This window comes from Lissotriton helveticus, chromosome 5_1 (genome assembly GCF_964261635.1).
Source record: "Lissotriton helveticus chromosome 5_1, aLisHel1.1, whole genome shotgun sequence".
Taxonomy (NCBI): Eukaryota; Metazoa; Chordata; class Amphibia; order Caudata; family Salamandridae; genus Lissotriton; species Lissotriton helveticus.
The window spans coordinates 1,486,489,165-1,486,501,503 of NC_136065.1; the positions used below are offsets into that span (position 1 = coordinate 1,486,489,165).

Sequence of the window (12,339 nt, forward strand, 5' to 3'; positions counted from 1 at the left end):
TCTTGCTAATCATGGAACTCTTGGGCTCTCTGTATCTAATTTTCCCTTAAGAAACAAATATCATTGGTCTGCTTTTATCTACATCTGTTCCAATGCCTTCTGAGAAATGTAGTGTACTTAATTTGCCCGTATGAGCTTTCTTATTTCTGAAAGACTAGAGTCACCTTTAATTTCAACAAATCTTGAGTGCAACCATTCCCTCCTGATTTCACCTCACTCTTTGCGAAATCCCCAGCGTTTTGGCACCCTGGTACTCACATGCTAAACTGCGGCTATACGGCATCCTCCTGGGCGGTCCATTACTCCTCTGTCCAGGATTCGTCTTCTTTGCCTACGAGGATGAGTCCATTGTTGTTCTCCTGCCCGACGTCTTCCCAGTTTGACTCCCAAGTGGTAGGTGTCTTCCGCAGCTTCACTGCGTCCTGGGAAGTGTCCTTCCTCTCTCGGGTTCCCTCATTTTCTTCACTGTTGGTGTTCCACCAGTCGAATTCCTCTTCCATACTCTTCACTTCCCTTTTATCCTGCCAGCTTCCGCAGGATTGATCTTTTTCCATTCTTAATTCTGCCTCCCTGATAAAGAGGTAGCTGCCTGTGACCGTCGGGGTTATTGCAGAGTGGGCTATTTTAACCCCCCTTTCCTTTTCAGGCCACTAAGGGGCGATCCCAGAGGCAAATTCTATCACAGTCAACATCAAAAGGGGCATCAGACGTGCATTTCCATTTCCACCTGACAATGACATGGTCTCCTCTTTTGAACACAGTGCTCCTAGCACAGCGGCGCCTATCCTCCTAAGTCTTCATTCTTCTTTTGTTAGAATCAGTAGCAAGAAGTTTATCAATGTCAAATGATCTTTCAATGGTCCTTTGCGGCAACTTGGTTCCTATGGCTCTTCCAAAAATTAAGGTGGCAAGGCTTTCACTCGTGGTGGAATGGGGGAGTGGACCTGTATGCACGAAACGTAGACTAAAGAACTCATTTTGTGTCAAACTTTTCTATAGCAGTGCTCTGAACAATCTTCTTGAGAGTGCTCATGAACCTCTCAACAGCATCATTCACCCGTGGCCAGAGAAGTGTGCTTTTCTGATGCTTGACATTCAGTTGAAAGAGAAAATCTTTAAATTCTCGACTACTGATTCCAAAATCGAAGGAACACCCCATGTTGCAAAAATACTTGCTAATCTCTCAATGACTCTCATGAGTAGTTGAAGACAAAACTTCTGCAAGGGGAAAACATTAGTACTCATCAACAATGTCTAGTAGATGATGTCTATTGTCAAAGGGTCCAAAGAAGTAAAATGCAATCTTCTACCGTACATGCTTTGGGGGATCAGACATGTTCATTGGATGTGGGTTAGTTTTGGATGACAAGCAGTTGCAGAAATTGCAGGCCCTTAATTCTTCTTCAACTCTTTCATCAAGATGAGGAAACCACACTCGAGGAAGAGGTCAAGCATGCTTTCTTCACAATTGATGGGTAATGATGTCTATGAGGATTTACAAATATCTGTCAGGGGTCGTGGCAACACTGATTTGTTCTACCAATATAGCAGCAGGGGTACTGGATTTCACAATGAAGTTAACATAAGCATCAGACACTTTAGAAGTGGTGCCATGACACACTATTGATACATGTGAGAAGTAGTCAGCAGGATTTTAGCCCCTTCCTGGATGTTGCACAATCGTATCATCATACTCCTGCAGTCACAACCCCCACCTCTCAATGCGAGGGAGCATGCTGGCTTAAGGGTTGCTGAAAATGGTGAGCAATGCTTGGTTGCCAATGACAACAATGACATGCTTCCCATAAATGAACACATGAAGTCCAAGTCCACACCACAGCAAGGCTTTCTTTTCAGGTTGTGAATAGTCACACTCTGTCGATGACAAACTCCTGTTGCATTGGGATGTCCAGTGTGCTTGCAAAAGATGGCATCCAACCCCACTGGGCTCGCATCAACAACAATCATCGTCTGCAATTACGGATCAAAATATGCCATTTCAGAGGTTTTCTCAATTGCATGTTTGATTTTTTTTTAAGCTTTGTTCACAGTCACGTGGCCATCGCAATGGAACATTTAATTTCTACAAGTCTCTCAACGAATCACTCAGTGACAAAATCTCGAATATACCTTGAACTGTAACTGGCCATACCAAGGAAGGATTGCAGCCTAGTTACATCTTGTGGGGAAGAAGTGGATGACAAGGCCTGTACTTATCTTGGATCTGGAGTCATTCCCCCATCAGAAAATGGTATGACCGCAAAACCTGGGTTTTGTTTAATGAAACACACACTTTACTGCACTTAAAGTGAGACCTGCTTCAGCAAGTATACACCACACTTGTGTAAGAGCTTTATCATGTTCTTTCTGTGTGGCCCCAAAAACTGGTATATCAACAATGTAGTTGAAAACATTTGTGAGGGGATGTATTATGTGACGAATGACATCCAGAACAAGTTTGGCAGCAGAAAACACTCCAAAACATAGTCTTTAAAATCTAAACAACCACAAATTTGTCAAAAGGGTAGTAATGTACATGCAATTTTCTTCCCGTTCAAGCCGGTGATATCCTATGTTCAAATCCAGGCAGGAAAAGACTTTGGCTCCATTCAGCTACATGATCTTGTCAGTAATGTGTGGACCTGCATGATTTCTCTTTCAATCGCCTTGACGCTTGGCACATATCAACGCAGATGCGCGTGGTGCCCAGACTATCCTTCGGCACTACCACGATGGGGGACACCATCACATTGGACCAGTGGATCGCTCAATGATGTCATGTTTCAATTTCTTTCTCAAGAGCCTCTGGTAAATAAAATGCAATTTGACAATGTCATTGAATGGCAGGACAGATGCCCTCATTTAGGTGAAGTTGCACTTTCATTGTCTTAAGTCTTCTTAGTCCATGAAACAATGATGGACACTGATTCACTATCTCATGATAGGCATTGGCGTAGTTTATAGAAATCAGCCCCATGTCACTAGCAGTGCTGAAAATGAGTAAACATGCACTCGAAGTGCCTTGCAGGACTTGAATTGGTGCTTGTACTTTCGTCTTTTTATGTTTCACAGTTGCTATAAATTAGCCATGACTTTGCAGTGGCGTCGAAGCAGTCCACATATACACTTTGATTTTTGAAGGAGTTAAATGGGGCACCTGAGACAGTTCATTGTACTGGCATTATGTTTATCAACGCGCCAATGTCTATGAGAAAAGGTATGGAGCACCCATTCACTTTCAGTGTGATTTTGGGGCAGTGTCCTAATTAATTTTGCACTTTCATTTGTCGATCTAGCATCAATCGACATTCTTCCTCGCAAGAAGCTAATACTACATGCGCAGGTTGTGGTCAACATTGAAATTGTGCACCCATCTACCTCACTGTCACTTGACAATGGTGGTGACAAACTTTTAGATGAGGAAGCTGATTACATTCGATGTTGTTCAGTTTCTACTTGCCTCAAATGAAGTTGCTACTTGGCCTTGTTGGCGTGGTTGGAACGTCTCTGGAACTTTCTGATATCCATTTTGTTTTCTCAATGTGATGCACTTGGTCTTTCCGCCATTTAGTTTTCTCGATATGACACATTTGATCTTTACTTTGCTTGGCAACCCATTACAAAATGGTTCTCTTTCTCGCAGCCTTTCCATATCTGTCCGATGGCAGGACATTTACCATTATGTGGAAATGAAAATTCACACCAAATCACAACTTCTTTTTCTTTGGAGACATTGCTCTCTGACCTTCTACCTTGTATTTCACCTGGCATTGCACACTCAGCACTGAGTAATTTTGGACTGTTCTGGCATCCATGGTAGCTGCTTGTCTGTCAGCTCTTTCTTCCTCTCTAGCTGCCATGAAAAAGAAAGATTTCACTACTCCACCCCCCACTCGTGGCCTTTAAGTCGGTTTGACGTGACCCACCAGCCTTATAAGCACAACACCCATGCTTCGGCTTGTGTTGCAGCATCTGGTGCGAAGGTTCGATGGCCCTCTTTATGCAGGTTTTGGTATGTATGATCATATTCTCCATGTATATGGTTATCACCACCTCTAATGTTTTTCTGCATTTATCTACTTCTCCTCACAGAGTTTCCTTGCACTTTCCATGCTGAGTTGCATTATCTTTAGCGTGTCTTTATGTTAGAAATGTTTTCCACTTTTAGCGCGTACTTGCACTCAGTTTTTTTCTGTACCTGGTTGGCGCTGTCTGTAGCGATGTCGTACAGTATGAATGATGCCCCTGTTATGCCGAGGTACAGTATGTCTTGTCTCAAATTTACCAGCACATTTCTAGCCGATGACAAACACACTTTCAGTAAGGCTTTACTCTATTCACTGACTGCTCTAGCTGGAGTGCCACTTTGACTCCACATACACCAAAAGCAGATTTTTCACTTTGACGGAGGCGCACCTGGCATGCACAAGCAGTTTGCTGGACCACGTCAAACTCTAAAGGAGAGAACTCTTGGTTCTTCCTGTGGCTGGGTTTATGTAATCCTGTATCTCGTTGCCAGCTGTAGCATCCTCCCCAGCCTGGGTACATGTAAATGATTACACCACACACAAAGCTTGGTATTACATGTTTTTATTCCTCAGCGTTTAACTGTAAACTGGACATTCTACAGCATGACAACACCCAAGCACTTGAATCACTGTTCTACGGAGACCGTCAAGGATCCTTAATGGACTCATCATCTCTAACTCATAAGACACTACAGTCTCCAGTGTGAATTGTCCACTCTTCAATCTTATTGTCATGAAAATCACCTGATAAATTTAGTTTAAACCCACTTTTCTGTTTTTGGGTAAAAGGGGTAGAGATTTCACTTGTTATCTTGGAGCCACTTGTGTAGAGGAAGGGGAAATCTATAAATATTTAGGGCTGGTTTTCCACAAAACGCTGAGATGATCTGATCCTCTTGACCAGGTCGAAGTGTGGGCCTTGGCAACTGTAGGGGGTTATGAAAATGTAGTTCTCATTTGGGGGAGGAGGTTTGAATGCAACAACTAAGAAAAGCTTTATCAGAGCTGAGTCCAATATGAGGCAGGATTGTTTGCCTTAGATCCCAAGGCAAGCTGGGATTGCTAGACGAACGGAATGTGGAAACAAATCTCGAGTTTTCCACCCTTCACTGTAATCCAGGGAATCAGAATGGCAGGATTTGACTAGTATGCATGCTTTAAGGTATTTATTCTCTATTGTTTAAGGAGTATGACAAAGTTTTACCACTGTGTTTGAATGAGCTATAGTGTAATGAAAGTGGCTGGGCAATCTCTACTCATAAACAGATCGGAGCACTTAAAGCAGTTGCAACCCATATGAAGAAACAGCATCTAGATTCATTTATCACTACCACAGAAATGAAAGTTCTAACTTTTCAAGAGTCATGCTTTAGAGACATAGATTTTGGGTCTAAGCAGCTGATTTCTTCTTTAAATCTGCTAGTAGGTGAAAATCCTAAATGGGATTAGTAAATACGAAAAAACATTTTAACAGCTGCAACTGCCGAATTTGAGTGATGTGACGATTAAAATGCTCAGTACATTTGGTCCTATGTGTTTTAATCTGATTCTAGATTTTTATAATGTGAATTTTATTGTTATTTTTAATACTCAAGGTTGTCACCAAACATAATTTAATATCTGAATTTACTGGATAGATCTTTTGGTAGCTCAGGTAGTGCTGTAGCTTGTAGGGCCAAGCTAGGCCACTGGTTCCACTCCCTAGACATTTTTGGCTTAGTCACCATCACTTTTATGTGAGCAATCAATATGATGAGACCACGGAGGCCAATTCCAATGTAGAGGTGAGGAAGCAAAGAAACATCCAGCAACACTTGTAAGACCAAATCTGGAGAACACGGACTAATTCGGCAGTACTTACGTGTAGTACAGTCTAGCTCTTGATGCCTCATTTGAACATTGCTTAGATTTGTAGATGAAACATCTTAGTACCATGCCCAGTTCATAAATCTCCTCTGGAGTAGTGTATTGATGCGTTAAGGCCACCTCTGCCCTTCTGTGTGAATTTTACATTTAGTGTTGATCTCTCTTTCTCACTGTCATGCTCAGGGTTATTTAAACCCGTACTTCACCTATTCTTTTGTTCAGTACTGCAGCATTTGCGCCCCTGAATGCAAGGCTTACAGTGTGTTTGATACAGTTTGCCCAATATGGCATGTGCGGAGTTAGTTTTGTGAGGTTAAAAACATGCTTCAAACACAGTGTGGGGAAGGCACCTCACTGCGCATAGGCAGGATGTATTGCAGTGAATTTCAAAACAGACATTCATTCATATCTATCTTTTTTTAGAAGTTGTCAGTGTTGAAACCCATGGGTTGTGTAGCCTGTGGATCAGTTGCATCCACCAGCATGTGCTATACGGAGTTTCCCCAAAAAGCAACTGTGTTCCAGACCTGTTTACCCACCATGATGACCAGGTCCCAGGAAGAACTGATAAGCAATTATGGTAAATACAATAAAGGCCCGGTGTGTGAAACAGGCTCCCAATCCCATGGAAGAACTAAGCAACCATGGTACATTTAATTTGTGCCCACAGTCCAGCAACAGGCTGCCAACCCTTTGAAGGGAGTGTTAAGCAACCAAAGTCTATCCAATGGAAGTCCACCATGACATGACAGATGCCCAAATCCCTGGAGGCACTGTTAAGCAACCAGGTTTTACCATGTAAAACCAAAGATAGCGATAGGTAGACAGACACAACCCAATGAGGCACTGACAAGCAGCTGGAGTACATGTTTACAGTGTAAGGTTCTAGAAGTCCAACTGGGTAGGAATAGTTTGCAGCCCAAGGATGTCAGCTACAACATATTATATGTTTTTAACAGTCTACTCGGAAGGGGTGGCAACGTAGCTCACACGGGTTGGTGTCATCATTGGACCAAAGTTAGTCTTTGTTAGTCAGTGAACCCCCGGGAAAAATGTGGTATGCACAATGACAGTGTATGGCATGGGAGAAATTCGGGGAGAGGAAGAACAGAAAGTGATCCTATCTTTAAACATCTTGCAAGCATAAACTCGCTTGTAGAAGAATGAAGGATCAATCTTCAAGTAACAGGCCTGAAATGTGGTAGGGCTAACTCAGCCTTACCCTGTTCAGCCTTCATCGAAGTGAGTACTGTTACGTTAAGTTTATTAATAAATATATACACACACAATTATATATATATACTTCTATGGTGATTTCTGATCTTGAAACACAACTTAGAGATCATGTGGAAGCTGACCATACCTTGGTAGCAGGTGATTTTAATTGCACCTATGAGCCACTCCCTATGGAGGACATTTCAGACCTAGGTGAGGAGGACAGCAGATGGGGTATCCCTGCACTTACTATCCCCCCGATAAAAAGATGGTCTCGTAGCGCAATACAGCTAAATGCGCTGACACTAGAGTTTGGTTTAAGAGCTACGAATGGTCGTACAGCTTCAGACCGCCTGGGTGCCCATACGTTCAACAGAGTTGATCATTCCTCAAGGATTGATTATATTCTGTTGGACCTAAAACTCTGGAGACTGGTCCAAGACATGGTGGTTATACCTACTGTGGAGAGTGACCACAACTCACTTTCCCTATCTTTAATCAATCCCAGACAGCCAGGAAAGAGCATAAGAGCACACTGGCACACGCAAAAAAAGAGTGGGAAGAGGAGTACTGGTTCACTCTTAAAGAAGCTAGCCTTAAAAAAGATCCAAAATGTTTCTGGGATACAATTAGAGCCAGAAATAGGCCAGATAGTGATCTCATCACATGCAACATTTCGAGCCAGGCGTGGGTTAACCACTTCTCAAAGCTATACTCCCGACAAGATGATCAGACTCCTATTGAGGCTCTCAATGATGCTGAAGGGAGGGTTGTGGCCCTAACAATGAATCAAACAGACTGGGGTATTTACCCCGAAGAATTTGACTTCACAATAAAAGAAGTGGAGTATGCCGTAAGCACCAGCATGCCCCAAAAAGCCGCTGGCCCGGACGGTATTCCTGGTGACCTTCTGAGATTAGACATCCCAAAATGGGGGAAACTTATTCACTGCTTACTTGTTGCCATCTGCAGGGGTGCCCCGATCCCCTCATCATGGAAAGGGGCAGAGGTGGTCCCCATCTTTAAAAAAGGCGCCAGAGAAGATCCGACCAACTATAGACCCATTAGCCTGCTGGACATTAGTCAAAAAGTAGTCGGCAAGGTTCTACTGGTCAGAATACTGGACTGGATAGAAGAAAATAAAATCCTTTCTGACTACCAGGCAGGATTTAGAGTGGGTACTGGGACAATCGAACAAGCTTTTAGGCTGATGATGGTGTATTGGAAGGTCGTGGTTATAGGCAAAGGCAGTCTTTATCTCGCAATTATCGATTTAAAGACTGCCTTTGACCTTGTACTGAGGGAGACCGTGTGGAGAGTCTTGGCCGATATGGGGTTGCCACATTATTTACTTTCATTACTGGTTAGGCTCCATGATAAAAGTTTTGCCCAGATTAGGTGGGGTTCGGGAGGGGAAAAAACTAGCAGTATCCCGGTTGAGAGAGGGGTCCGCCAGGGATGTGTCCTAGCTCCCACCCTTTTTTCCCTTTATATCAACGGGGTGGTTGAGCACCTTCGGGAACATCCTTCAGATGAACCATCCCTGGCTGGAGAACGTATACCTACCCTCCTCTTTGCGGATGATACGCTTCTAATATCGAAAACCCCAATAGGTCTTCAAAGGCTTTTGAACAACTTCCAATCTTTCTGCACTAAACGGGGCCTGGTAATTAATACGGGTAAAACGAAATACCTTGTGTTGAACCCACCAAAAAAATTAGCACGCCCTCCAACTCTGAATGCTGAACCTTTGGAGAGGGTAGAAGTGTTTGACTACCTCGGCATTCGTTTATCCCATAAAATGCAATGGACCCCACATTTGGATAAAATGTTATTGTCCCATAAGAGGATAACAGGAGCTATTTTGAAAGAACAACGCTCCTGCGAAATTAGACCAATAGCTGTTGTCCTCGATATTTATGCAGCTAAAGGGGTCAGTTCTGCTCTGTATGGGGCGGAGCTATGGGGTTCATCTATTACCAATGATTTGCCAAGATCTGAAAAGAAATTCTGTAGGGCGATTATGTCACTCCCTCAGGGTACCCCTACGGTCCCACTAATGCTGGATCTAGGTTGTCGTCCTATTGACGATTTAGCAAAACTTTGCCCACTCCTACTATGGGCACGATTGTGGCGAGTGCCCGAACTTAGTAAATATGCGCAAGGCCTCGCAGAAATTATGTCTTTATCAGGGTGGCACAGAATTAAATGGCTGAGCGACATGAAAACCTTGCTACTCAACTTGGGTCTAAATGAAGTGTGGGCAAATAGATCTTCTCCCCCAAAGGCAACCCTCAAGAAACTTTATTGGAACTGGATTGCGTTACAACGGAATACTAATGCTTCCTTGGGCAGACTTACTGAAGATTTTTTAAAGTTTAAGGACCTACCAAAACGAGAACTCTATTTAGACGTTATTGGAAAACCTTTTGATAGGGCACTTTACTTTAAATTTAGAGCAGGAACATTGCCGTTGTACGCTTTTTCCTCACGATGGAAATTGCCTGCACAAACTGCAGAGCTTTGCCCAGCATGTCTAGCTAGACCAGAGACAGTGGCACATTTCATGTTCGAATGTGGAGAGTATACTTTACCCAGGAAGATATGGCTTAAGCATCTATGCCGCCAACTGGGCACTAGGTGTCACTCAGACGCAATACGCATACTAATGTCTGATAGCCGTATCACCTATGTTTGTGCTCTTGCCAAATTTTTATCATGGGCTTGGTCCATCCGAGACAAAAGGCTTAAATCAATTGTTTAATTCTTTCTTAAATAACTTATGATGTGATTTTTAAAAAAGACTGAATTCTTTTTAAAAATAACTGTTCATGCATAGATTCTTTTTGTACCTTGTTTATTTTTGGCTCTTTTTAATGTATTCATGAATTTTATGTGAAGCTTTTATGATAATTTTTTTATCGAAATAAAGCCTTTTTGACTTGACATATATATATATATATATATATATATATACACACACACACACACACAGAAGAAGGATTTCAAAGAAATCTGCAGAACACCATTATTTATTTCCAAACTGGAAGCATTCCTTTGTTGCAGCCTAGTTCACAGGTGAGTCACATCAAAATTGCACGTAATTGGAAAGCCTTAAATCCATACTGTCACGTGACCTTGCATGCGGATATGTAAGCATACAACTCCCATAATGCACTTGTGAAGCAAATACATTAATCCAAGCTGCAATCATGCTTAATCGCGTTTTAAAACCATCACAGTCTCAGTATAAGACGTCATGTGCAAGCACCAAAAATTGAAAATAAAAACAGTCACGTATTTTCTAGGAGGCGTCTTTCTTTTATATAATCTTTGCTCCAATAGTTTGCTGCCAGAAACTTGATTTGTAAATGCCCAGGTGTCACAGAAATGGCAAGAGGAGACACTCCTACTCCTGTCTCTCTGTCTCACCTCAGTGCCGGTATTGCCAGGAAGCTTCCATGGTTATTGCACGAGGGGCGAGGGCGAGTGAGACATGCTCACCAAATAGCTTTTAAACACAAGTCTCCAATTTTGCTAGGAGACCCCATCCCTGCAGGGCGACTTTGTTACTCAGACATGGAGAGACCGTCATTCAAACACATACAGAGAAGGATTTCAAAGCACAAATCTGCAGAACACCGGCATTTATTTCCAAACACACTGGCAGCATTCCTTTACTGACGAGTTACTCCCTCAGTCCCCTCACTGATGCTGCCTTTTAACAGGAGTCACTGCTTTACCTCTCGTCATTTTGTACTGTGTAACTTACAGTTTTACTCTAAGACAGAGGCACAGTAACGTCCTGAGATAACAAGGTTGGCATGGCAGGCAAAGGATCTGGAAGCTAAAATGAGATGGTGCCAGGGCTCTGCAACCTACCTTGGTCTCGTAAAGAGCCTCTCAACTATCTCTTTGCATTCTTGCGTAGTAGTTTTAATTTTCCACTTCCAAATACAAAACTTGTAGAACCAGAGTGCAAATCTCTGTGGAGACTGGCAAAATTTCCAAGGCCTGTTGACACAGCAGCTTAGACTTGTTTAGAGCAGTTTCCCTCGGGAGGAACACCATTGCCTCATGGAGAAATGTGGATGACTTGAAAACTTACCCGGGTTAAAATCGTCCTGCCCGGTGTAGAAGTAGACGGCGAGGAAGATGCCCATGGAGGCGACAATCAGCTTCAGGAGTAGGCCCATTATTTATGTAGGGAGAGGAGACGGCACGACCGGTACAAGCCAAGTTAGAGGGAGCTGCAACTACAACGAAAACCACGTAACGCCGTTACTTTCCGACCTTTAGTCAGAGAGCGCTGTAGCTTGAATTGCTCACCCCGCCCACACCAGACTATGCAACTCCCCTCTCGCTCCCTCCCTAATAAGCACGTGCTCTCTTACTGCTGCACCCCACCTCCTACCTACTGGTGGCGTCCTTTCCCCTGCGCTTACCCTAGGGCATGTGAACTTGGCAGCCAAATGTGTACGTGGTGCCAGAAGCAAACGACGAGAATACAACAGGAGCAAAGGAAAGCTAGGCAGTAGAGGGCGCTCTGCTACTGGCTGTGTTTAACAGACTGCAAGAATCTTCAACACTACAGCTGGCGACGAGAAGTGGCCGCACCAGCCTCCCACGCCTAAAACCGTGCGCGCTCCACTTTCTTTGAACCAGCCCTACGCCCCCTCCCACCCCCCCTCTGTGGCAAGTCTGCCAGGGAACATTTTCAACAGATCAGCATGTTGCACAAGAGCATTCAAAAACTCAAACTGGGCTCGAGCCGAATGTGTTGTGTCTCATCGTTATGAGTTACTAGGCAACATATGTCAGATTCTGCATCGGAATGTAAACATCGGGGCAGGACAGTGGTTACTGGACCAGGAAATGTGAGGGCGTTGTATATCTGTGGCTCCCGACAATAAAGCTGTACACTTCAAGCTGTGTATTGTAGTGTGTACACAACAGAATGTTTAGCTATATATTCAGGAAAAGAACCGTCGTCACATGCACTGACTGTAGCATCGTGCTACAAAGAACCACAGACACAGCTGGTTACTATTAGGGAGCTTTATTCTATACACCCTTCATCAACCCTGTCCCTACTCTAACTAACTCTCATCCTGTCCTGACCCCTCCTCTTCCCCTCAGCCCACCTAGCTCCGCCCCCCAACTACTAGACTGTTAACTCCATTACATCTCCCCCTTTCTTAATAAACAAATGAACGTGGAGTCAGTCCAT

General features: G+C 43.5%; 1 protein-coding gene across 1 annotated transcript in view; it reads right to left on the minus strand.

The window, feature by feature from the left end:
- Positions 1–11,459, minus strand: part of HSD11B1 (hydroxysteroid 11-beta dehydrogenase 1) — a 285,656-nt gene extending 274,197 nt beyond the window's left edge. The window contains exon 1 of the mRNA XM_078644497.1: positions 11,218–11,459. Coding sequence (XP_078500623.1) covers positions 11,218–11,305 — 88 coding nt within the window. The 5' untranslated portion in view covers positions 11,306–11,459. The remainder of the gene's footprint in view (positions 1–11,217) is intronic.
- Between the last annotated feature and the right edge of the window lie 880 nt (positions 11,460–12,339).